This window comes from Meles meles, chromosome 21 (genome assembly GCF_922984935.1).
Source record: "Meles meles chromosome 21, mMelMel3.1 paternal haplotype, whole genome shotgun sequence".
NCBI classification, from domain to species: Eukaryota; Metazoa; Chordata; class Mammalia; order Carnivora; family Mustelidae; genus Meles; species Meles meles.
The window spans coordinates 25,126,215-25,153,412 of NC_060086.1; the positions used below are offsets into that span (position 1 = coordinate 25,126,215).

General features: G+C 50.6%; 1 protein-coding gene across 1 annotated transcript in view; it reads left to right on the forward strand.

Annotated features, from left to right (window-relative positions):
• The first annotated feature begins 6,809 nt into the window (after positions 1-6,809).
• HS3ST2 (heparan sulfate-glucosamine 3-sulfotransferase 2) overlaps positions 6,810-27,198 on the forward strand; it is an 89,529-nt gene continuing 69,140 nt past the window's right edge. The window contains exon 1 of the mRNA XM_045992494.1: positions 6,810-7,691. Within this exon, the coding sequence (XP_045848450.1) occupies positions 7,201-7,691 (491 nt within the window). The 5' untranslated portion in view covers positions 6,810-7,200. The remainder of the gene's footprint in view (positions 7,692-27,198) is intronic.

The following is a 27,198-nucleotide window of genomic DNA, read 5'->3' on the forward strand; positions in this document are numbered from 1 at the left end:
ATGTGAGATACAGTAGCATAGGATGGGATACACACAGGAGACCTCTGGTGTCACTAAGGGAGGGAGTGTTGACAGGAAAGAGATAATGTTCAAGGACCAGTGCCTGGGGTACTCCAAGTGGGAGATCAGGGAGGTAAAAATAGGCCATCAAAGGAAACAGGAGAAGCAAAAAAGTGGGAAAAACACCAGAAGGATGTGGCACCTTCCAATCCTGGTGACCAGAGTTTCGGGAAGGAAAGAGGATCGGCTGTGCTACGGGTTGTGCCACTAAGATGAAGAGTTGGCTTCAGCTTCATACGATGGATGTCACTGGTGACCTCCAGAAGAACAGCTTCAGAGGGGAGGCGGGAGCATAAGCCTGACTGGGATGGGCTCAGGGTGAGGGGATGGGGAGATAGGGGTAGCGGTGAGGAGAGATCACCTTTGAGGAGCTGAGTACGAGAGGGATGAAAATGGCGCTCTAGTTGGAGGGAAAGGGGAGGTCAAGACAGGGCTGCTTGCCTCTCTTCTTTTGAAGATGGAAGAGATATCAATGTACTGATACACTGATAGGAAGGACCCTGTGGAGAGGAGGCACTGATAAGGAGGGAGGAAAAGGGAATGCTGGCTGGAGTCATGTCCTTGAGCAGACAGGAGCAGGCTGGATAGGGTACACAGATGGAGGGGCCGGTGAAGGATGGCGGAAGCAAGGCCGCCAGCTGATCAGGATGGGGAGGAGCTGTTGAGAAGAAGAAGAGAGAAGGAACCAAACACTTACACAGGAGAACCGAGAATGAGTGGCCAAGGGAAATGTAGCATGATTGCCAGGAAATGTGAAGGGTCCACTTGAAATTAGAAATGATGGATTTTAAGTGGGACTAGTCATCGTGCTTGTGCATTTGCTGTTTTCAGCTGTGTGGGTATGGGCACGGGGCACGGAGTGGGCAGAGAGTTGATCTGAACCAAAAAATAATAGCGCAGTGAGAGAGGGTCAAAGGAATAGATGGTATAAGGAAAAAGTAACTATAGAGCATGTTTATCTGTGCAGAAGGGGCAGCAGGGGGGTGATCAGTGAGAAAATCCAGTCCTTTAAGATAAGTTATCCCATGTCCTCATGCTAGAGTCATTGTCCTCCAGGTGCAGGGGTCTTTGGGGTATTACCTGTTTATCTAACAAGCATTTATGGCACACTTGCCATAAACTAGGTCCAAATGGATACGTGGTTACTTCCCTAGAAGCATCTGAAGTATCAGGAAGATAAGTTGGATCCAAAGCAGGAGGGATCTTGGGTGATTACTGAGAACACAGGTTGACTTCATTTATTTATTTAATTATTTTAAAAGATTTTATTTATTTATTTGACAGAGAGAGATCACAAGTAGGCAGAGAGGCAGGCAGAGAAAGGGTGAAGCAGGCTTCCTGCTGAGCAGAGAGCCTGATGCGGGGCTCGATCCCAGGACCCTGAGATCATGACCTGAGCCAAAGGCAGAGGCTTAACCCACTGAGCCACCCAGGCGCCCCTGACTTAATTTTATTGTTGATAAAATTTTTTAAGTAGGTTGAAAGATGCAGATCTAATTGAAAAGTACATATCTTTATCAACCAAAATAAGTAAAAAGAATTTATGGATGGATGTAATTGAAAAGTTTGCAGTATAATAATGGCTCATGTTTACCAAGAGCTTACTATTAGCAGGCTCTGTTCTAAGTGCATTACATTTATAATCTTGTTTAATCTCACTAGCGGACCCAGGATTTGAACTCAGGCAGCCTGTTTCCAGACACTGCACTCCTAACCACTATGCTTTACTGTCTCTTGAAGAGACAGCTTCAGGCAAAGCTGGATCCAGGGAGTCAAACACTATTGCTGGGACTCAGTCTTTCCCTTTCCCTCTGCTTACTTACATGTTGAATTAGTTCACAAACGTGTTAAGTTCTCTCCATTCATGGTAGCTGCCAGCTTACCCCATCCATAGAAAGCAAGCAAGGTATTTTCTCTTTCTGAAAGTACTAGACCTACATAGGTCTGTATTTAGTGATATGAAATAGATTCACAATATTGTCAAGTAAAAAAGCATTTTACAAAATAGCAGACATGGGCTGATCCATAAACTAACAAACACGTGTATAATTGGAAGGATGTAAAAAACATTAGTGATAGTAATTTCTGAGTATTTTTATACGGGGGACTTTTTTCTTTTTGCTTCTCAGAATTTTCATTTGTTTCTACATTCAGGATAATATAATCTATAATAATAATGTTGAAGGAAACAGAAGACTCAATACAAGCCAACAGGTATGTCTCCTCAAGTTGTTCTCTGTAGCTGGGTACTCTTCTTATACCACTAAGATCTGCATTTCAGAAATGGGCAAATGGGGAGTCACCAATAGTGATATTCTCATCTGCTTCTATTCGGTTAAAGACAAGAAGATGAGAGGGAGTATCACCAGGTACTCTGGATCAGCTCTGCTACATTATTGTACAAGGTCAGTATCTTCCCTGACATTATAAATAATCCACTTTGGGTAAATTTTGAAATGAAATATTAGTTCTTTCTTGGAAGCCTACCCCTAACAGGGTAATAGTTAGTGGTCCTTGGTCCATCAAGGAGGAGAAAGGAGATCGGGAATCCAGGGGAGTCCCAGAATGAATATGCAGCCCAGATTCTAAGTACCAGGCTGATCAGGAACTAGCTATTTAGTCCCTGGCCCCCAAGGAGTTTTCCGTCACATTAAGAACACAAGATGGTAAGATAAGGTGAGCAGAAGATTGTGTGGGTTTACATAATGCAGGATGGGAGGTGGGGCACGAAGCAGTTCTGACCCAAGGGAAGGCTGTGGGTGAAGCTGATCATCAGCCTCCCCATTTAGGCTTTTTTTTTTTTAAGGTTGATTGATTTTGGGGGGGCGGGAGAGTGTGCATGCAGGGGGAGGGCTGAGGGAGAGAAGGAATCTCAAGCAGATTCCTTGCTGACCGTGGAGCCCGACTCGGGGCTGGATCTCATGACCCTGAGATCATGACCTGAGCCAAAATCAAGGGTGAGACACTTAACCAACTGAGCCACCCAGGTACCCCAGTCATGCCCCTCCCCCCACTGGTTGTCCCCTTCTCCAGCCTACAGCATCTGGGAGAACAAGGGAAAAATCAACCTCCTTGAGATGGCTTCCACATTTATAAGACAGGGATACTAATAAGCCCTACCGCACTGGCCTGTTGCGAGGATTAGATGAGGTACTGCATCTGAAGCCTCAGCCCAGGGCCTGGTGCTTAATAAACGCTCAATACTTCGTGTCTATTATGTTGATGGTGGATGCTGCCGACGGCACAAGTACACCAACATGGAGATGACAGAAGGTCTGGAACCTTACAAAGTGCTTAAAATCAGCCATGGTTCCTGGCCTTTCAGATTTGGTTCCCTTCTGTAGGCAGCATCTGGTCCCTTGAATTTTCACTCTCTGACTTTAGCCAGAGAGTGGAGCACACGGAAAACCTCTCATCCTCACTCCCAGTCTGTTCCTAAAGGTAGAATATTCACGCACACCCTCCAGCTCAGATGTGAACTCTGCACCTCACACAACCTGCAAGACTGCGGGAGCCCATTTCACAGTCCTTTGCCTCTTAGGAACCACCCTATTTGGAACATTTTCTCACACTTTGCAAAACTAGGCTCTAGGGGGAAAGGAATGGAAACTTACATGGAAATACGGCTGAATAAGGCTTGATTGGGTCCAAAGACTTAGGGGAAAGAAAATTTTCTTGTTTAATAATTTCAAATTCAAGGTCTTAAATGCAAGTTATAAGAGTGGAAGGGAGGATTCAAGAGAATGCTCATGCAAGCGAGTAAACGATGACTCAGAAAGGAAGGCGAAAGAAGGAGTTGTGTCCTGTGTATGCGCCCGGTTCCCCCACCTTCATTCTGTGAGCGACTGCTAAGCTATTCCAAATCACTCGTTTTCTTCTATTAGCCCAAAGTTAGCTTCTGTTGCTCACAACTCAGTAGCCCTTCCTGGTTTATAAATGAAGGGGGCAAAAAGGCAGATAGGAGTGAGAAGAAAATAAAACAAGTCCAGAGAAGAATAGAGAAGACAGAGAAAAGCAGCCAGATCTTAGAACTGTATCTGATTTTTGAAGGATTCCAGTCCTAGTCTGTGGATAATCCTCCCCCATGCTCTCAAAGAAGAATCGCCGTACTTCTGGAAAAAAGAGGGGTGGGGGATGAGGAGCAGGCATGTCTGCTGTCTTACTCCTGAAAAACTCCACTGAAATCACGGTCACTACTCTGGTTGGAAAACTGAAGAGGCAAGTCTGCCTGGCTCTGATGGGTTGGAATACCCAGGCATTTCACAGATTATGAATTCGAGGATAAAAATAATTTTTAAATTGAGCCAAGTAGAGAATGATGAGAAATAACTACATTCATTTTTTTTTGCAAGAAAAAGTTCTTGTCAGAGTGAATTAATCCACATTTAACCTTGTAATTCTAACAATCAAGTGCAGAAATAACAGGTTCACAATGTGAAAAACTGTCAAAGGTGTATCTTAGAGCTCCTTCCAGCATATTTGTTTTGACATTATTATTAAAAATGTGAGTGAAGAATTAATGAAATTGTACTCAAACCCAGAGATGCCATAATGCCAGCAGTGTGGTTCATGCCTTGAATAATGGAACCCCAGGAGGTTTTCCTAGTTAATCCTAATTCCCCATTTTATAGCTGAGCAAACCAAGGCTCAGAAAGGTCAACCCACTTGCCCAAGGTACACGGGGAATCAAGGGTCAGGCTGCCGCAATTCAACCTTTCTACGTTTTCTTTTTGAATAACTGAAAGCTGCATTGTGATTCAAGATTCAAGTAGACATTTGTTAAAAACTGGAGCAGTGAGCTGATGAGACAAGATAAAATTTAATCAGGTCAGATACATAAGGACCTACATGTTGGGTCCAAAAAAGCCCACTGTACAAGCACAGTATGGGGTTAGACATGCCTTAATCAGCAGCACTTGTAAGAGACACTTAGAGATGGAACTTGGCTGTGAGTTTGAAATGTCAGCAGTGTGACGTAGCTACACGATAAAGATAATGGAGTCAGAGGTGGCATCACCAGAGGCAGAGTTTACCGAAGGAAGGTGAACCTCCCGGTGAACTTTTCACCCTACACCTGGAAGTCCTCATTGGGGCCCAGGTGTCAGGTTTTGGAGGTAATACAGATGTTAGTTTCCACCTGGGAGAGGAGCCTAGGGTGGAATGCTATTAGGAATGATCAAAGGAAGAGAGGGAACTGTAAAGCACTGTCATTAAGAGCTTGAATCCTGAAGTCAGGTTAACTCTAGCCCTGTTGACTACTATGTGTTCATTAAGCCTTTATCGCACTGTCTGTAAATTAGGAATTATAAGCGAGTACCTATCTCCAAAGACTAAGGAGGTAGAGCATGTCAAGTGATACATGCATTACGGGCACCAGACAATCACCCAATAATTGTTAGCTACTATGAGAATTAAGAAAGGGAGGTGATGTGAGGATAATGGTAACAAGCTCCTAGGCTTGTTAAATGAGTTAACATGGGAGGGCTTGAAATGAAGTTGGTAGTTATGATCTGTAATAGAAGGGTTGGCCTAAGGTTTCTAGGATGGGCCTGGTTTGGGGACAGAATATTCCCTGGCTTGGGCTAAGGTCCACAGAGCCTTAGCTCAGATCAGGTCATTCCCTGAAGAAGGATGTTTATTAGTTTGTGGGAGGAGATGGTGGTCACTCAGACATTCTGCGGGGGTAGCACTTGGTGAACGCCTGGGCACGGGGATTTGGCATTGCTGTGGAGTGACAACTGCGTTCTTGGACAGGGTCATTTAGGTCTGCTCTGATCCACTGATGTGGCCACTCAGGGCAGCACTGGGTTTGGTCACACATGCTGGTTCTGGGCATGGTCACTGTGGGCAATTACTTGGGAATCATTCGAAACCAACGTGGAATTGTTCCTGGATCAGTCCTCCTGTTTCTTCCTCATGTCCCTGGGTGAAATCTGCAGCATTCTGGATCTTAGGGACGCTGTGGGACCCCAGAACAGCTCCCCGGGGAGCAGTCCGCCGCTAGGGGGCGGCCGCTAAGAGAGGAACCAGCCCCGCGCGGAGTCCGCTCCTTTGGGGCTCACTCTTCCGACACGTCCCAGGAACGGTGGGGTGACAGTGGGGTGGGGGCGCATTCTCCACGGGTGTGAGACAGAGCGAGCCGCCTGCGTATGAGTCAGCGCGCGGGGGGCTAGGGAGCTCCGTGAATAGTCACGGAATCTCACTCACGCTCGGCTCCTCCACCCATCCCCGTCTAGAGCGTGTGTCCCAGTCCCGCGCGTGTGTGCGCACACGGCACGATGTCCGATTCCAGGCTGTGTGTGTGTGTCTGGTGAGATAGGGATGAGGGGGACAGGGGTGGGTCCCTGTCGTGTTTCCACGCCCATGTGGGGTGAGGGGGTGTGTCCTGGTCAGGGTACGTGTGTACCTGTGTGTGTGCGTGCGTGTGTGTGCGTGTTGTGGGACCGTGTATCAGTGTAGAGTGCTTGCGTCTGCGCCCGGGTCTGGATGTTGGCGCAACCTGGACCGGGGTTCCCAGCCTTGGGGGTGGTGGGGGCGTTCAGCCTCCGGAAGGAGTAAATGTCTCGCCAGCCCAAGCTAGCGCGTCCCTGGGAGGGGCAGGAGACTGGGGGCGCAGGGGGCGGGCCAGGTCCCAGGGCGGGGCGCGGGCTCGGGGGACCCGCGCGGCTGACGTCAGGCGACTCCTTAAATAGAGCCGGTAGCGCGCGCGGCTCGGCATTTCTCGAGGAGCCCGAGCCGGGCCCGCGCCAGCGCCACCGTCCGGTCCGCCCGCCAGCCCGCGCGGCCGCGCCGCGTTCGGGGCGCCGCGCTCCAGGGGCAGGACATGGAGCTTCGGGCGTTGGGCGCACTCCGAAGCCGGCGCACGTGAGAACCCAAGGAACGCCGTCCAGAGCCCCGTGGCCCGGGACGGGGAGATGTGGGACGCGCAGCCGCCTGTGCCCCGAGGAGCCGCCGCCCCCGGGATTCCCGGGCATGGTGCGCGCCCCGGCCGGCAGCGCTCGGAGAAGACGGCGCCCCCCACGCCCGACCCACGGGGCCGGGGCAGCGCCGCGCCAGCCCTCTAGGCGGCCGCAGGGCCACAGCAGCTCCGCCGCCGGCGCCCCCCGGAAACCATGACCCCCGGCGCGGGCCCATGGAGCCATGGCCTATAGGGTCCTGGGCCGCGCGGGGCCAGCTCAGCCGCGGAGGGCGCGCAGGCTGCTCTTCGCCTTCACACTCTCGCTCTCCTGCACTTACCTGTGCTACAGCCTTCTGTGCTGCTGCGACGACCTGGGCCAGAGCCGCCTCCTCGGCGCGCCTCGCTGCCTGCGCGGCCCCGGCGCGGGCGGCCAGAAACTTCTCCCGAAGTCCCGCCCCTGCGATCCCCCGGGGCCCACGCCCAGCGCGCCCGGCGCTCCCAGCGCTCCAGCCGCCGCCGCCGCCGCGTCTGCCCCTCGCCTCCCGGCTGCCAACCACTCGGGCTCGGCCAGGATGGGCACCAAGCGACTGCCCCAAGCCCTCATCGTGGGCGTGAAGAAGGGGGGCACGCGGGCCGTGCTGGAGTTCATCCGCGTGCACCCGGACGTGCGGGCCCTGGGCACGGAGCCACACTTCTTCGACAGGAACTACGGCCGCGGGCTCGACTGGTACAGGTAAGGAGCGGGCGCGTCGGGTGCCCAGTCGGGTTCATCCTTAGGGCCTCCTCCTGTGTCTTCTCCTTAATCCGGGTTCGTTGTGTGGGTTCAGACTGACACGTGGGGAGACTCCAGCAGGATTTACTCAGAACTTCCAGGGATGGTGTAGACCACGGCGCGTTCTCGAACGGCAAAGGACAGTTGTTTTTGGAGGCGCCGGAAAGGAAGGGGGATCTCTAACCAAAACCTCGGGGCGGAGCCGGTGGGCTGCCTCCTTGTCCAGCCTCGGGTGGAGCAGGGTGCCGGGAGAAGGGGGCCGTCTCCTGACCTTGGCGATCTTAACAAGCATCTGAAGGACCCTGAGCAGGGAAGGTCAGAATAGGGCCCCCTTGTGGCGGGGCCCCGCGCTTGGGTGGAGAGGCCCAAGGAGAGGTGTGGGGATGAGGAAGGTCCCTTCTGGAGGTTCTTTCCCAGCTCCAGGTGTTCGCTGCTGTGCCTCCGCTGAGAGCCCCCAGTCGCTCTGACCCAGAGTTATTGGTCTTGGGTGGTGGAAGGGAACCTTGGATTTCAGTCATGCTCTGTGACTTAGCTTGAGCAAATACTTGAAACTCTTTGAGCCTCGATTTTCTCATCCGTCGTAATGGGCAGGAAAACCGTCCCTGCCCTTATCCGCTTTCCGAGGTCTTTCTCAAGTGCCTTCAGAGTGTGAAAAAGACACCTGTCCCTGGGGGGTACTTCCAAACCAGCAGCCAGGATATGGAATTTGGGATACTGGTGGGCACCTCAGATAAGGGTTGGCTGGATCCTGGGGAGAGCCAGTCAGAGACTGTCCAGTCCTCCGTTGCCCTGCCAGGGATGACAGTCACCAAGGCTAGTGGTGTCTAGGGATAGCCTGAAGCTTCTGGAAGGTGACCGCCTCTCCTGTTCAGTGCCCATCGGCTCCCAATCCCTGCATGGTGTCGTGGTGTAAGACTGGCCCAAATGTGGGCTGAATCAGAGCATCCCCTAGGGTGGTGTAATGTAGGGGCGCCCCATAACACATGGGTCACAGAATTCCCATCATCACCTGACCCCTTGAAGACCATCTGGAAATGTCTGCATAGTCATACAGCTGGGGAGGAATAACATGGTAGCTGACACAGGAACTACAGCCAATTTTTAAAAATGTTTATAAAAATAAGCCCTTTAGGGCGCCTGGGTGGCTCAGTGGGTTAAGCCTCTGCCTTCGGCTCAGGTCATGATCTCAGGGTCCTGGGATCGAGCCCCGCATTGGGCTCTCTGCTCTGCAGGGAGCCTGCTTCCTCCTCTCTCTCTCTCTCTGCCTGCCTCTCAGCCTACTTGTGATCTCTGTCTGTCAAGTAAATAAATAAAATCTTTAAGAAAAAAATAAGCCCTTTAGGGAGTAGAAGTCATAAGCATATTGGACAAATGAAAACTTCATTAGAAGGGGGACCCCACTGGGCTCATCTAAGGGGCCCTGGATTTGCAAGGGGTTGACGGGGCCGATAGGCCTGACTTGCAGTGTTCGTGGTTGTGGGGCCAAGGGATGGGACGTACACTGTCCTCAGGAGGCGGACGCACACTGTCTCCCCTGGAGCCCAACAGGGGATCTCCGGCCTCTTGGTGGTCCTGGCACCGCAGTGTTGGCTTAATGGAATAGAGTGACACAGGTCTGGCGCTTTCCGCACTGTGACCCACAGGCATCGCACCTAGGTGTGCGAGGACGGCTTCAGAGCCAGACCCCAGGGTGAGGGAGGCAAAGGCGTGGAGAGCAGAACCCTGCGTGGGTCAGCCGTGGTCACGCTCTGATGCACAGCAGGCTTTCCTCGATGGAAAATCTGAAGATTATTATGAAACCCTTTGCCACTACAAAGTGCCTTTTAAGTGCGAAACAGCAGAATTCTGAGCATCTGGCTTTTAGATACTGTGTCTTCCAATAAGCACCAGTACCCCACACCCAGCTTCTGCACTCCCCTCTCCTGGGTTCACCAGCAAACAACTTACCCCAGGCTTCCTTCCCGGAGCCCGTGTCATTCAGAGATGGCTGCTTTTTATTTTTAACCTTGGCATGTGTGATTCTAAGCCAGCTTAGCTGTGAACCTTAGAGATGGGAGCCGTGCCTTTTTTTTTTTTTTTTATAGCACATTTGGATTCTGCTAAAATTCTCAGCTGAGTCTTGGTAGGTTTTATTTAACATTAAGCACACTGACAGCCCCACTTCTCTCCTCCACTTCCCAGGGTCTGAGTTACCCTCCCTCTCAGCCTTTGTGTTTCTAGAATGATGAGCCCAGAGGTCTGGCCCAGACTGCCCCATCCCACCACTTCCCCAGGAGAGCCAGGAGTATACAGCTCAGGAAAGGGCTGTGTGGTTTGCGTTTCTCTCTGTTGCAGACCCACACCCTCAGAGTCCGGGGGTTTGGTTGTGGATTGCCATTTCTAGGTAATCCTGCCCCATTTGGGTGCTGTTTTCAGACTTCCCAGAACATTTCTCTGTTTGTGCTTTATCCTTTATTACTAGTCAAGAAATAGGCATTAATTTGCAGAAGTGACAGGGATTCCTGGGATCCTTTAGAAACCCATGTTCTCACTTTATCCCCAAATTCTGTGAGTTTGGACAGCAGGTGATAGGATGCTCCTCTTTCTGTCCACGGCCCATCATTTCACAGGTGGGAAAACTGCAGCCCCCAAAACAAAGAGCACCTGAAAGGGGGTTGCAAAGCAAATTGGCGAGCCAGAAGTCACTGGCATGCATTATCCCACCGAAATCCATATGCTCTCGTGTGTGTGCACACGTGAACGGTAGCTTGTGCATTTCCAACCAAGTGCTCTGACTCCCGCTCTGCACAGCTGGCCACTGTAGGGCCAGTGCCCACCAGGTAGACATGGCCGAAGAGCCCTGCCAGACTTTTCCAGAGGTGGGCTTCAGCGTGGCACAGTAGTAGGGCATGGATCGCATTATGATCTGCCCACGGCCAAGCCCCGGGGGGGCAACTTCCTGGGTCCCAAGGCCCCAGTACAGAGGGGCAGTGGGAAAATCCAACTTCAGTCCCAGCCGGAAGGAAAGCCTGTTTTCTGTAGAGCTGAGCTGAGAGGTGACGCCTGGCGCCTGAAGGCAGAGCGATGCAGCCAGAGAGACCAGGAGGCAGAATCTGTGCCTGCCTTGCATGGACCCCGAGCCCCTCTTGGGAACCAGCCCCGTTTGTGCCACCCTCGGAGAGCCCAGCCCTAGGCTTGGGGATCTCTCCCCTTAGAGGTTTCTCTGAGTTTCATCCCCAGCATGTCAGGCCTGGTTCCCCTCTCCCAATTTCCTCCCCACAGTGGCAGCTGGACCTACGGGATGGTGTCGGCTGGGGGCTTGGACAGGTAGGCAAAGCGACAGCAGGCTGACGAGGGAACCAGGGAGGCCCTCCAGACGCTGCGGGATCGGCCCACCGTGGTACCCCTGCGTCTCGGCTTCCTCCTAGAATGGGGCTGGCAGCCACATCGAAGAAGGTGGTTTTGCAGAATGAATGAAACCCCGTGTGGCAAGTGCCCTGGGAACGTCCGTGGTGTGTAAAGATCACCATTGCCTGTGGCTACTGGTGCTTCCCTACCGACGCTTCGGGATGGCCTGTAGTACTTAAAGCTGTGGGTCTCCAGCCCTGCCGCTGTTACCAGATGGGGCTGAGGGATTGAGGAACTGCTAGAAAAGTGGTTCCGTGATAGACGAGGCAGGGTCCTGAGTCTTAAGTTCCAGTTCCAGCTGTGCTTTAGTTTGCTTTTTTTTGTTTTTTGGTCTTCTCTCTCTCTCTCTCTCTCCCCCGCCCCCCATCCCCCTTGCTTCCTCCTGCGTCGATAAAATGTCGCTTCACATTTCTGGGTGTCCGTTTGCTCACCTTTAAAACAGAACGTCCCACCTGCTTTACAGTCTCAAACTCGAGTGAGACAGCATGCGAAGAGGCTGCTCCTCATCTAAGGTCCTATGCGGGACGCCCTTGTGGAGCGATGGTTGGGTGTGAGGCAGAATTATTCTCTTTGGTCAGGAGAAACACACGGTGCATCGTCTAGTAGTTTTTCGAGTTTTAGGGGGAGCTGCGTGTCGTCGGAAGTGTTCCGGATTTTGCTAGTTTTCTGGGATGGCCAGGAGGTGAGGGCGGGGTGTCAGGAGGAACTGAACCTTCTCTGAAACGCATCAGAACGCCACCATGAGCAAGCTGAGATGCAGTCATTGACTCTGTGCCTGGTGACAGCATTTTGATAGATGAGCCTGTGTAAGCTTTAGACGTCACATCTCAGGCTATTCAGCGTCGGTGGTGCTGGGGAGGGTGTAAGGCAGAGACAACACAATGCGCCCCCCACTCCCCCGCCATGGACGCAACCGTCTAAGTAGGACAGCGAATCCGAAGCCGAGAATATGGTCTTCACTGCTTCCGGCTCCTCTCAATCCAGAGCTGAGATTCTAACAGCCAAGCCAAACTTTAGAAAGAAATAAGAGCAAAGGCAGAAGGCTCCACCGTCTTTAACCAGCTGAGCAACAGGTGACGTGGGCTGCTCGGTGCCCATCAGGTGTGCGCCCACCCCACATGTGTGCCCTTGCACGCACGATTACATCGTCCGTGCAGACACAGGTTTTCGGAGTTTTCCTGCCTCGGTCCAGGAGGATGTCATCCATGCTGATGCAAGGGAATCATCGAGTCCATAAATCCCCCGTCCTTCGCGTGCTCGCTGTCAGCTGGCGGCGGGCCGGAGATGGCATAGTTAGCTCTAGCACGTGTCCGGTTGTCAGGCACCAGGGAACATTCATCGGGGGCAAGCACGATGGTCACGGCCAGAGACGTGTTCTGAAGAGCTAGCTTCCCTTCCCGCTGGGGTTCCCAGGGACGGTGGGAGAGCGCGCCCTGGGACAGGCTGTCCCCACGGCCTCTGGTGTGTGGTTGTTCCGGGGGTGGGGGGGGGAGACCCTGACAGCCTTGGTGCTTTTCAGTGCCACACTGTTAAGGCTGTTCTGGATGTGAAAATACCACTTATTAAAGATAAATGCCCCGCCCCCCCCATTTTAACATCACTTAAATGAGGGTATCTGACAGTTGATGGGGTCTTAGACACGATGAGGTGATGCTTCCGGGTTGGGTGGAAACTGTCTCCCCCGGAGGTGCTGTCTGCCGTGGGGGCCCACTGGAAGCACCCCCCCAAGAGCCTGACGCTAGGTCGCAAACGCCCGGTCCAGGAGGGAGCCCCCAGCTTGCCGTCTGTGCAGCCGGCAGGGGCCTCTTCTGAGGGTCAGGGAGCTGTGCCCGTCTTAGATCTGTGTCACCCATGCCTTCTCCCCGGAAATGTCCCTCCTGACATTCGAGAAAGTGTAGCCCGATTTCCCGCAAGGTGATAACAAGAGACTGCGGTGGGCATGTTCTTCGCGGGCTGCTGGGCCACCCAGATATGGGGAGGCACATCCTGAGAGTCCCTGACAGGCTCGAGGCCTGGTCGGTACCCAACAGGTGCTGCTGCCCGCACGCTTGCTAATGAGCCCGTGCGTCTGCCGCGTGGGCCTGGAGAGCCGCGTTCTTGCCTTTGGTGAGACCTCGGTGAGTCAGCCCTGGATGCCTGCGTGCCGAGTGGGTGGGGAGTGGGTGCAAGCACACGGCTCTCTGTTGATCGGGGTCCCCGGGAGGACTCGGAGGGGAGGCCGTCTGCGCACGGAGGGCCCGGCAGCCGGGGTGGAGGGGCGGTAGACCGGCACGTGGCCAGTGAGTCAGGCTGCAGGGGTCAGAGAGGTCACGGCCTATGCGACTCCGCAGGACTCCCTCTCTCCTCTGGAGCTGACCCTGGGGCGGGCGAAGCCATGTATTTGTCAGACGCCTACCGTGCGCCAGGCTCCGTGCCAGGCTGCCGGGGGCCAGCCCTCGCTGCCACTTTGTTCTCCTCATGGGCTGCGGTGTTTGTAGTCCACGGGCGGCTTGACGAGGTGGGTAAAAGCCACTAGTGAGTGGAAGTAACTCAGCATTTCAGACGTAATTGCTGTGTGTCAAGCCGCACAGCTGGGCTGTTGGCCCAGGGCCGCGCTCACGGGAGGGGGGGGCTTTCTCAGCAAGATTATGGCAGAGGGAGAGGGGCAAGGGGGTGTTACTGGCATGTTCTTCCAAGGGACCCAGGCCAGGGGTGCTGACTGGGTTATCTGGTGCTCGGGTGACATGTGGTTTCCCAGGTGCAAGCCCACGGGGGGTGTCTTTGGATTTGGTGAATTCCAAACTTTGGAATCAGAGGCTCCGTGCCCATGGCTGTCAGCTCCCACAAGGAAGAAACCTGGGGTGTCTGCTCGGGGTGGAGGCCAAGGACCTCTCCCTGCGTCTTCTGAGGGGGGCAGCGTCTCTCCCCCATTCTCTGAGGGCCTCCTTTTCCAAGCTTCAGACATTCCTGTACCACCTTCACAGTATTTGCCAAACACTGGCATGGCCTCTGCTATTTATATCCATAATATTTTTATTTAAGTTAGCACATTTACAGTCTGTAATTTTCTCATAAAGATTTGGGCTTTTTTTTTTTTTCTCCTCAGTGCAAATATTTTGGAAACATAATGCAAACTCCGAAGGGATGTCCCGTGAAAATTATTTCCCTCCTCCCCACCCCCGTGTCTGGGCTACGTGCATGGTTCCTCTTCCCCGAGCCATCACAGGCGCCCACTTCGGCGTGTCCTTCTAGAGACGTGCGTTTGTAAACCCAACACGGGATAGGCAGATAGAGTGAAAATACGTGTTTTTAAAACACAACTTGATTTCAAAACCACGCTACATGGAAAACCAGCCTCACGTGCCATCATTAGGAGGGAATCATCGGGATAGTTTGAAAACAAAACAGTTGTAATCAAAGTCTGGTTTCTCAGGTGGGTGGAATGTTCCAAGTCTGTGGCCTGTCCTGTCTTTGTCTGAAGGGACTAGAGGATACTAGTAGGAGCTAGTTAAAGAAATCTTCATTTCTGCATGAGCCCTTCCTTTCTCCTTGATGTGGGAGAATGGAAGGAGTAGAATCAAAATGTAAAAAAAACCAAGTTTTCTCTCTGTGAGGAATAGTCCGTGATACTTCATAAATAGTTCATAACTACCTGGTCTGTGGAGTACTCCGAATTACGGAGTTGGGCCATCCAGCCGACGACAGGCCATCCAGCCGACGATGTCCCATCCCGTCCCATCCGGGGAAGCGCTGCTAGAATTTGCAGGCAATCTACCCTAAGTAAATCCTGCCAGGTTTCCAGCTTTCAGATTCCTTTGATGTGTTAATGATTGGAAGAGACAAGCCAAAGGAAAACTCAGAACAAATAAGAGCATTCCAGAAGTATTTTGACTCGCAATATTTACAGGGGAGTCGAGCCTTCAGAAGAACAGGGTTCCCAGAATGAAGGGTATAGCAGATATCAGAAAGGGGGGGAGGGGGAGATCTGAAACCCTCTCAAAGTTGCCATTGGTTTTTTCACTGTTCCCAAGGGTGTAATAACCGCATTCTTCCCCGCCCCGATTATCAGATTGATGCAGGCCGTTACATACACACCTACAGGCTTTGGTGTTGCAAAAGTCACACATAAAGTTGTTTCCACCAGCAACTCGGCAGTTTATGGTAATTTATGGGAATGAGGCTTAAGCTTAAGCCTTTTTTTCTTTTTCTTTCTTTTTTTTTTTTTTTTTTGAGGCTTATGGGAGACAGGGTGTCTTTTTAAATTTTCAGGATGCAAAGTCCCTTTCACTCAGGGGTGCATGATGTGAGATTTCAGCCTAGTGGCAGGATAAAGTGACACTTGGGCCTTCTCAGCTCTGTAGTGGGAGCTCTACAGGGGAAAAATCGTCCCTGGGACTTACTGTCCCTGGATAGAACCATATCCAGCAGCGGCGATGGTAAGGGTGTCTGTGACAGCGGGGCTCTCGAGCTTGCCTTCAGCGTGGCCAGTCGCCATCAGCGCTGATGAAAGGGTGGCTTCCTGCAGACTCAGCCTCCCCCCCACCCCCCACACTGGTCTGGGCACTCACAGCTGGGTGAGGGAGTCCTGCATCCTCCTGGAGGCTGGCTGGCAGCGAGATGCACCAGGCACTGCAGCTGTGGCTCTTGGGGGAGCCGTGCTCCTTTGGGGGAATGGGAGGAAGCATCTCATTGGAAGGAGAGAGAGGAGCCAGGATTCAAAGGGCGTGGGCGAGACGACCTTGATATGGGGGTAAGGAAGCAGAGAGCCCCGGAGTAGGCAGTTCCGGCCATGATTAAAAACTCGGCTCTGGAACCAGAATGAACGGGTTGGGCTCTCACTTCTACCACCTGCCAGGTGTGCACCCACCGACCAGCAGCAGCTTCTCTGTGCCTCAGTTCCGTCTGCACATCAGGACGAGTCACGTCGCCGTACCTCGTTAAGCTTGTTGTGAGGACTGTGCACCAGTGCTCAGATTTCTGGCAAGTGCAAGGTGTCCAACAAGGGCTACCTGTCATTATTAGTCATTGATTTTTTTTTTTCATCCAATCTGTACTGAGCTAGGTGCTGAGGGCCTAGAGACAAATCGGGCATGGGTCCCGCCGCTAGGCTCTTCGCGGTTTGATGTGGTTACGAGATGCTCATGGAAAATCAGATGGTAAGAGATACCATGTGGAGACCCAAGCAGAGCTTATAGCAGCACAGAAAGGAGATGAAATCCAACTAGGAGAATTTTGGAAGGCTTCCCGGAGGAGGCAGTATGTTACTTGGGTCTCAGGGGGCAGAGGGGATTTTTCAAAGGGAGTGGCTGAAGCTGGGGGCGGGGCGGTCAAGGGTGTTTCTAAATACACTCATGCGGTGATTTCCTTCTGATTTCAGTCCTGCACACATTTATTGACCACCGACTACGTACCAGGCGCTGTGCCAAGCCCTGAAAAAGCAAAGATGAGAACTAGGATCTCCTTTAAAGAGCTGAAGGGCACACAAGTCCAGGAGCGAGACTAGCAGAGGGACTGTGCGATGACTGTGGGATCACGCAGGAGGGGTCCCCACCCAGCCTGGGTTAGAGAGGCCCAAGGGGGAGCTGATGCCTCAGCTGTAGGGGCTTGACCTTTGCCGTACCCTAGATCTGGCTGCTTCTCATCGTGTGGGTTCCAGCTCAGATGTGACCTACTCAGAGACCTCGGGGTCGGGTGCTGGGTGTGGTGCAAAGACACACAGGCAGGACACGCTGAGGGGTTTTGCTGTGGCAAGGCGTGAGGTCGGCATCAGGGAAGCCCGCAGTGGAATGAGGACGGTGGCGGTGCTGCTCGCTGCTGACAGCCTCCACGAAGGGCTTGCTGGCTTGTGACAAGTGGCAGCCTGGGGTTTGACCCTCACAGACTTCCCGTGACAGCCCTTGGCTTGACTGGCCAAGGGTCTATCTGTACGTGTCCTTGAACTAACCAAAGACAGGAAAGTCATGTTCTACTGTGACTTGGGGGCTGCAGGGTCACCCCCAGATAGGTGGGACATGGCACAGTCCCTCCTTCTAGGGGTCTTTGAGGTCTTTTTGCAAATGCAGCATTCTTAAGTAACCACTTGAGATCCTTTGAAGGTTGAATGACCTTCGTCCCAGCCCAGAAGAGGTACTTGCCACTCCAGGTGTGCGTGTGTGTGTGCGTGTGTGTCCCCGTCCCAGTGTCTTATTCTCAGTCCAGCCTCATCAGCATGCACGGCAAGGTAGTGGCCTCGCTGGCATCGCTGGGTTTAGGGGGCTTGCGTGTGTGGGTCCCTTCAAACAGAACTGAGTACTGTAGAGCCTTCCTGCAGGATAATCGGGATCTGAATCTCCCCAGCTTCCGCAGAGCTGCCGGAGCACGGGGGAATGTTCTCTGCCTTGGCAGCCTCTTCGCAGTGTTTCTGCTTTGATGGTTTTAATGAAGATACGAAATCACCTCACAGCTTTCATTTTGCTCAGGCGAGAGGGCTGAAAGTGGAGTAGCATTTCCCAGGATCAATCCCCATTTTCAGAAGTGGTTGGTTAAACTCTCTGCAGTTTATGGCCACTTCTGGCCGAAACCGTGGGGGATCTGAATTATTAATTCTGTGAAAAATGAGTTAAGTCATTGCATAGCTCTGTGGTGGCAAAATCCCTACCAGAAGTCGCCCCTACCCCCACGCCCTGGTATTTTCTCCAGCACAGACCTCTCCCGTAGCCAGAAATCCTGGAGCACCTTGCCTGGATCGCCGTGTGTCCATCATTTCTCTGGGAGAGAAAGAAGTTGACTTGATTCAATTACTCTTTCCCTCTGAGGAGAAAGAGGGGGAAATGAGCATAAATGACTCTGGGAAGTTCTTATGTCAAAGCTGTTTTTTTTTTAAAGATTTTATTTATTTACTTGACAGAGAGAGAGAGAGCACAAGTAGGCAGAGAGGCAGGCAGAGAGAGAGGAGGAAGCAGGCTCCCTGCAGAGCAGAGAGCCCAATGCGGGGCTCGATCCCAGGACCCTGAGATCATGACCTGAGCCGAAGGCAGCGGCTTAATCCACTGAGCCACCCAGGCGCCCCTCAAAGCTGTTTTGATGGGCAGTCAAATTTGGACATCATTCAAATGACAAGCGTGCCAGCAAGGTCATCTCTCAAACGTGAACCCTGAGCACCTCTACCCTATCTGGGTGGCTGATGCCCAGGGAGGTATGAAAAGCGTGGAGAGCTTTGAGCAGTGACAGGGGCAGTGACCGACTGTCCAGACCTTGCATCTCGTGGAGGAACAGTTTGGAGCAATGATGCCGTCCCAGATCAGCACCCTCCAGGGTCTCTGTAGACACAGGTGTGAACGAATGAAGTTGGCTGTGGGACAGTGAAGAGAAGGGACAATAAGGATAAGGCCCAGGTAGAGAGGGCGCTTGTCCCATTTAGGGGGAACAACTACCAGTTAATCTCAACAGATTTATTGCCAGATCTTCTAGGTTTGTTCCTTTTTTTAGAACGAAGCTTGAAATATGGCACCTTTTAAAAAAAGCGAATCTCTGTTTATAATTGTCTTACTGATTCGCAATTTCTGTAGAACACGTTGGGGAGCTGAATGTTACCTGTAACTGTCCTTTCATGGCCTTGATGGGCTGGGTCGTCGAAACAGGCCCTGCTGTTCGCCAGTCCCGCCTTCGGTCTGTGTTGGCTGAGGCTCAGTCACAGCCGTCCCAAGCCTTGCTTTCTCCTGTGCGTGATGGCGGTGGGAGGTGCTCCTACCTCCCAGACTGTGGTAGTGACTCAATGTCATAAGTATGCGTTAGATTTTATCCCTGTTGTGATTCCCCCTTCCTGGATCATGCTTGGAGGATGTATGACCATCACTAAGCTGATGGGCATGCCTGGAGGGCGAGACACAACGTGAACTTTTGTCAAAGTGAGGAAAGCTGGAGTCTTCTCGGTTGGGCCAATAGGGAGGAGAAGAATCTAAAACCAGGATGACCTACGGTTGGAGGAACCCGTGTGGTTCTGGAGCGGCCCCCCAGGGAGGGAGTCCGTATTCCCCAGCGCTCCTTGTCTTCATTCCCGCAGGTGCCCTTGGGGTCCCTGGAGGATGTGGAGCTGGTGACGCCATCCCTGTCCCCCAGGTCGCTGCCCCCAGCGCGTGTGCCATTCCAAACCGCTCTGGGCTCTCCATCCTCCTGTATCCTTCTTTTGGCCTCTATAGCTGGATAGGACAGAGCAGCTCAGCAGTCCATGCTTTAGAGATGACCTTGCTTGCACAGAAGGTGTCTGCCTCTCTGACTCGGTAGTCTGGTGTAGACAGAAGTCCACCCTGGAAAGTGGGTCTTGCTAACAAGGAGAGGCTAGGGATGGGTGAGGGGTGGACATAAAGGTCCGTCTAGAAGAATTGTTTTTCAGCCTTGATCAGGAGTTGGCACCTTCAGAATGACAGGGAAACACTGGGAAGAGGGCTGCAGAGGAGGCTGGGGAGAGAGATCATGATGGAGCCGAGAAGGCAGCTGCCTGTGAGGGGGACCAGCTGTGGTGAGATGACACAGTTCCCTTTCAAGCCACGCAAAGCTTTGATGGGAAGGGAGCTCTGTTGGGATGGGTGGCATGGTCAGTATGGAGAGCCTGGATGCTTGAACCATCAGTGGAAGAGCTGGCTTTGTGGTGCCTGGGGGCTAACCTTGTCTGCAAGCCTCCTCAGGCATTGGGTCCTCTCGGTTCTGTCTGAAATCTGATGTCACATTGGGTCCTTCAGTCACTCAGGGGCCATCTTCATGATTGACGCTTGGATGTGTCTACAGATTTTTCATTGACTTTGCATGACCTCAGAGCCCGCTCCTAACTTTTGCTTTAACGTATTTACTTAAACATGAAACTTCACGTCACCATCCTATTGCGAATCCCCACTTGTCCGGAGTAGAAAATTGTCATAAACGCAATCCATAGACACCAAACAGCGTGCTGCAGTTCAAGCCCATACTCCGCGTGACGCAGTCTCGTTCTTTCTGATGAGGGGAGAGAGGGAAAGAAACCCATTAGAGAGGCGTTAACAACGTTTTAGCACCTAAGACTCGCTCCATCATGCAATCGCAGGATTTGAACAGAAAGAAGAAGGAAAGGTCATTGTTTTCTAGGGATGTGATTAGGTGGCATTTCAAGTCGTGTCCATGGGCCACTGCCATTTTTCTTTCTCAGCCGGTGGTACACATCACCAAAGTGTGTATACGCTCGGGGACACGCCGGCCAACCCACTTAGATGCCTCTTGCTTTGATGTCGCCGTATTATTTTATCCTACTTGCTTGTCATGGTCCGTCAACAGCTTGGGAGGGACTGGCTGACATTACAAAGTCTGGGTGGTTTCAAAAACTGTGATTCCAATTTTAATTGCAAATTGACAGGGCATCATGGGAAAAGCAAATGGAGACGCAAAGAACGGGAGGAAAGATCCAGCTCTGCTGTATTTTTAGATTTTTCTTTCCCCCCCGGATCGGTTTTGTATAATTTTGTCTGGACTCCAGGTTTGGTAAGCTTCAGTGCTCTACTCTATTACCTGAGGGCTAACCCAAAGTTGCTTTCCAATTCCAATTCCAACAACCTACGTAAAACCTTTATCTGTTGCTCCTTTAAAAAACTGTGACTTGGATGAATGTCAAAGGCATTATGCCGAGTGAAAGAAAGGTTATGTACTGTATGATTCCATTTATATGATACTCTCAAACAGACAAAACTATAGTGATAGAGAATGAATCAGTGGTTGTCAGGGTTTAGGGCAGGGGGAGAATATTATTACAAAGAAGCAGATAAGGGGATTTATTTTGGGGGGTGATGGGGCCGTTCTGTATCCTGTTTGTGGTGGCGGTCACATGACTCTATACAGGACTCTATACTGGAGCCGAGCACCAGTCAAAAGTCTATTTCACTGTGTAATACTTTCCAAAATTAAAAAAATTTTTTGATTTAAAAAAAATCCAGGATTGTACAACTCTGCCGCTAATGGGCATCCTATGCCCCAAATCCTAATAACCAAAAAGCAACCGAGTTCCCACGTATCCGGAGTTCACCAGCCTTCCTCACTTCCGTCCTGATCACGAGTTAGAATCAGTCCTCCCATCCCAGGCTCCAGTCCTGAATGATGCTAGGATCTGATGGGAAGGTTGGGAAGTTTCCACTGAGGTCTTGGGGCCACCGTCGCCAGCACAGACATCTAGCCAGGCTTCCCCCTGAGGCGCTGATGTCAGGACTGTGGGAAGCAGCAGTGGGAAATGCCTCTCGTAATCAGAGTGCCGGCTGGTGGATAGCAGATCTGACTGGGGGCCGGGGGACAGTTGGAAGAGATGCAGCCTGGGGGAAAATGGGTCATGAACCACAGTTGGAAGAAGAATCCACGGGTTCCCCTTATATAGAACCATTCACAGTGTACTGACAGCGTGTCTGACCAAGTACTAAGCTAGAGGCATCCCCTTGCTCCCCCCACCTGCCACCCCTGGCCAATCCAGCAGGGACAAACAGCTCTCAAGCGCATCTCTCCAGCCAGAGCACCCCCAGAGCTAGGGAAGAGCACCATGGACTGGAGGTGCCCGCAGTTCCCTCTTCCCAGTACTTGGTAAAGAACCATGCTTCCCAGAGCCCCAGAAGCCCCACAAGACTTCACTTGGCAGCCACGGCCGGAGATGCGCGTGGACACAGACGATGCGCACGACAGAGAGCAGCCACGAAAGCCACCGGGCTCCCCTGCATCCTGCCCCCAATCCCACTTTCTCCTGGGCTCGGTATGAATGGGTTTCTTCTGTGGCGGAGACGCTGCTTGGGTGGTTGTACCAGAGCTTCCAGGGCGCTTTGCCTGCCGGTGGGTGGTGGTCGGATTCGCAGAAGCCGCTGCAAGAACTCCAGAGCCAGAACAGCTGGAGAAGGAGGGCGGCCCGGGGCAGGAGGGGGCACGCTCAGGGAGTGAATGGACGCAGCAACAGGGAGGAGGCGAAGGGTGGTCTGTGCGTGCGCCATGGGGGATCCGGGGGCATGCGCACGCCCGGCCTCCCTTCCTGTGCACTGGCCCCGGGGAAGGACCATTTATGTTTCTTGACGTTGCCTGTTTTCCACGGTTGCTGGTCTGTCTGGGCGCTTGTACAGTCCGCGTCAGTGAATCATAGTGACCTAGTTTAAACACCATGATCACACCACACATCAAGGTGTCTGACATCGGTCACCGTCCTCAACGTCCCCAGCACCCAAATACCTGGACTCTTTGGATTATAATTTATCTCTAAGTAAAGAAGTAAGAAAACACACACACAAAGATAATAGCCACGCGGTGAACTCAGCAGCGTCGGTACATACACACCTGACGTGGGACATTCTCAGGATCTGTTGTTCAGGGGAGAAAAGAGTGAGGTGAAAAACACACACTTTGTGTGAAACGGAGGGGGGATAATACACATCCGAATTTTCTTACTTAGGCGTGCATAAATTTTGCAAGATACACACGAGAAATGGGGTAGATGGGGATGGGGTGGGAGGGAGATGTCACTACACACCTTTTGTGTTGAGCACTGTGGGTATGTATATTCTTTGAAAAACTAAGGGGCACCTCGGTGGCTCAGTGGGTTAAGCCTCTGCCTTCAGCTCAGGTCATGATCTCAGGATCCTGGGATCGAGTCCTGCATTGGGCTCTCTGCTCAGCAGGGAGCCTGCTTCCTCCCTCTGCCTGCCTCTCTGCCTACTTGTGATCTCTATCCATCAAATAAGTAAATAAAATCTTAAAAAAAAATTAAAATAGAACTGCACATTGGGGCAAAATAAGGAAACTGAGAAAAGAGTTAAAAATTCCCCCTCCTCCAAATGGTACTTTCGGTTGGAACCCCTGTTAGCATTCCGCTTTCTACCCCTCTGGACAGATCTATACCATTCTGTGCATACATGTATATTATTTTACGTCATTTTTTAACTTGCGATTTTGTTTAACAGTATGACATGGATATCCTTCCCTCACAATACCCCTGGGTCTACAGAATCATTTTAAATGCCTGCAGTTAGACCGTTATCTATTTCATCCCATCTCTTATTGTCACGTAGGTTGTCCCCACATTGTATTATTTAAAAATATTTTTAAATTTAAAATGTAAAATTTTAAAATTAAAGTTAAAGTTAAAAATATTAAGAAATATTTAAAATATTATTATTTAAAAATAAAAATGTCAGCAGCAAGTCTCTTGCCCGTCTTCTTTTCCCTGATGATCAGTCTCTCATAGAAGAATTTCTGGGTTTGAAAACAAGCACACTTAAAAGAACAAAGTAAAGTTTTTGATAGAAACTGCCGGCCGCCCCCTATCCCTGTAACGAGTAGAGGCATCTCTCCTCCACTGGCAGAGCCGGAAAGGGCTTTTCCCCTCACAACCTTGTCAGCAGTGATTATCAACAACCGACGTGATCTTTGCCAATCTAACCCGTGAAAATAATCTCCTTTTAATTTGAAAAATTTTGATCGCAAATTAAACACGTTGCTGCCCGTTTGTACTTATTTTCTGAAAATTTTAGCTATTGTTTTTGCCTCTGGAGATTTTTCTTTTCTCTTTTTGAAAGAGCTGGTGAGGGGTTCCGGATGCTCATGCTGGGTGCACTTCATACTTTAGCGTCCTCTCATTCCAGATGTGTTTCTGGGTGAATAGAATTTGGCTTCTCTATTTTTCTGCAGTCTGATGATCGTCTTTCAGTAAGAGCGTTTCCATGTTTATGTGTGTTCTGATTATCAACCAGTTTGGACTTTTCTCTAGTATTTACTTTGTTCCTTTTCCTCATCCACCCCTGACTCTGCTGTTTGATCAGTGTATCTTTCTTTTCTCCCCTCTACTGGAGTGGAAGTCATACAAACTAGGTCTCTGCTTTTAACGGTTGCCCTTACATCTGACCAAACAAAGCCTTAGCAAAAGTAATTGAGGATCAGGACTCCCAGCCTCCCTGCCCCTGCCCCAACACTGTGTTATGGTTGCCCCATGTTTTATTGCACTTGCTTTTGTGATTTTAATGTTTATCGAAATAATGCCTGCATCGTCTAAACCGCTAAATAATATCATAAGACTTAATACCAAAATTGCATCCCACTGCCTGACTCCCGACATTCTGATTCCCATGCAGCAGAACAGCTAATTGTGCTTCCTCAGGTTCTCTCAGACTTCTGTGTCCCTCCATATTACCAAATAATATGTTTATATCGCCACATCTTATAAATCACAGAAAGGCTAACTTTGGGAGTTGAAATTGCACCTTTCCATGGCTCAGGTAAATGAAGAATTTCAGAAGTTATGCAGTGTCGGAAGTAATGATAACGTCTACAATATTTGTGGAAACCAGTCAGATGTAGCCCAAGCTGGATATGGAAGCAACTTGGCTTCTTTAGGACATGAAAAAGATGAACTAAGGATTCCGCCCCAAAAGTGAGCCAAAGGATGAAACAGACCTAAAGAAGGGGTCCCTTGGGAAGATGAAAACAGAAGATGAGTCTAGGAAAGCAGTAACAGTGATTAAAAAGTAATAATAAATCCAAAGACTGATTCTTTGAAAGACCAGTAAAATCAGCCAACATCAATGGTATCTAATCAAGAAAAAAGGAAAGAAAGAAAGCTAACGTACGCAAAATTAGGAATGAGAAAGAGCATGTAACCACAGATTTTTAAAAAACCCCGAAGTACTTAAGCATCTTCACGATGCTGTGAAAGAGGTAGCCAGACTCTAATATTTAGTTCTCATAAAACACTCAGTGTATCTTAGAGGTATTTTCTTAGCATGATCTTGAAAACCATTTTCAAGCTAATTTTCAGCACAGTGTTTTCCCCAGACTCTCATCTGCTGGTAAATCGTGGACTTGCTGGAGAAAGTGTAGGTACGGGAAGAGTTAGACAAGGCATCACAGCTAAAAGCCACAGTCTTAGCTGAGAACTGAGGAGCGGTCATCCCCAGGAGCCACAGAGAACGGGCAACCACTGTTGCACAGGACTCTGCTGCTAAGTGATCGTTACTAAACCGTCTCCTGTAATGTGTCTTCTGTTTCAGATGCTACATTTGATGTTGTCCTTCAGCTTCAAAACCGTAGTAACAGCGCAAGTCTGTGTTTACCAAGCCTCACCTTCCTTTCTCCATAATTAATACCTTTCTTTAGTTGTTCATTTTTTCTTTCTTTCTTTCTTTTCTTTCTTTCTTTTTTTTTTTTTTTTTATCTCTCAACCAGTAGACAAACTCTTAGGAAGAAAAAAATTTTCTTTTCAGTTAGCATTTTAATTTGAGCCCTTTGCAAATTCAGAGACTCTTCCTGCTTTTCTCAGGCATGAGCGATAATCTGGCTGAATTAAAAATTTGAGGACAACATCTTTTCGAAAACACCTCTGAAGATGTGGTCCTGCTATCTTATGGTGTGTGTGTGTGTTTCTGTGTATATGGCAGAGGAGAATTTGGTGTCAGCTGCATTCATTTTTTTCCCCCTCTACAGACAGACTATTTCATTTTTTCTCCGCCTGGATGCTTATATAATTTTTCTCTATTGTTTGAATTAAAACATTTTATTAGGATATGTTCAGGTGTGGCTCCTGACTTTACGTCTCCACTAAATAGCACTTCTGATCAGTAGCACCCACTTACCTATTAGTCCGATTCCCCATTAAATTCTTATTCAGGGGCACCTGGGTGGCTCAGTCAGTTAAGTGTCTGCCTTCAGCTCAGGTCATGATCTCAGGGTCCCGGGATCAGGCCGCGGGTCAGGCTCCTGCTAAGTGGAGCTTCTCCCTCTGCATTTACTCTCCCCACCCATGCCTGTGCTCACCTGCTCATTCTCTCTTAAATAAATAAATAAATAAAATCTTTTTTAAGAATTAGAAAAAAATCAGGGCACCTGGGTGGCTCAGTGGGTTAAAACCTCTGCCTTCAGCTCAGGTCATGATCTCGGGGTCCTGGGATGGAGCCCCGCATCGGGCTCTCTGCTCAGCAGGGAGCCTGCTTCCTCCTCTCTCTCTCTGCCTGCCTCTCTGGTACTTATGATCTCTGTCTGTCAAATAAGTAAATAAAATCTTTAAAAAAAAAAAGAATTAGAAAAAAATCTTCGTCAGTTTTGCAGCGTTATCCTCTTGGGTTCTCACCTCTTCTAGGACTTTCTTCCTTTGTCTCTGACTGCGGTTCCTCTTGACCTGTTCTGTTCTCCGACCCGTAGTTTGACACGTGGCATCTGGGGTTCCAGCTCCAGTCTTGGCGTTTCCGTTTCCCATCACTGCTGGTTATTCTGCAGCTGTTACTCCCCTGGATTACTCCCTCTCCGTGGATGCACACAGATGAAATGTTTTCCTGAGTTGAGAATGCAGCTGGCGATTTTCTGATCTTACTTCCGTTTCTTGCTACAAGTCTGCTACTGTGATAACATGTCATGTCGTTCCTTGTACCAAGTTTTTGAACTGCCTTAACCTTCCATGTACCTGGTGATCTTTCCCTCCTCTCTGGGGCTGTGGACAGGTGACCCACTTCCCTCTTTGCTGTGGCCAAATCGTCTTCTGTCGTGTATACGTACAACATCTTCCTTATCCATTCGCCTGTCAGTGGATACTTGGGTTGTTTTCATGTCTTGGCTACTGTGGTCTCATCTTAATTACATCTTGTAAAAAAAAAATTCTTGGAACTCCTGGCATGTGATTTAAGTGCATCCCCAGGTCCCAGTGAGAACACAGACATCTCCCATTTCTGTCATTAGCATAAGGGACCAGGAAAGGAGGGAGGGGGGCATTGAAGGTACAAGAAGGTGTTTTACCTAAAACCAGTATCATCACCATCTCTTGCCTCCTGGAACTTCTAGATCTCGTTGTGGTGTTTCCCACTGGAGTGCGAATTTTCAGTTTACCCCTCTCTGTCTCTCTCTCTCTCTTTTTAAAGATTTTATTTATTTGACAGAGAAATCACAAGTAGGCAGACAGGCAGGCGGGGGAGGGGGGAAGCAGGCTCCCTGCTGAGCAGAGAGCCTGATGTGGGGCTCTATCCCAAGACCCTGGGATCATGACCTGAGCTGAAGGCAGAGGCTTTAACCCACTGAGCCACCCAGGCACCCCTCAGTCTGGCTCTCTTGCCGATGGATGGCCTCTTTCTTCTCCCTTCTGTTGCATCCCTGGGCTTTG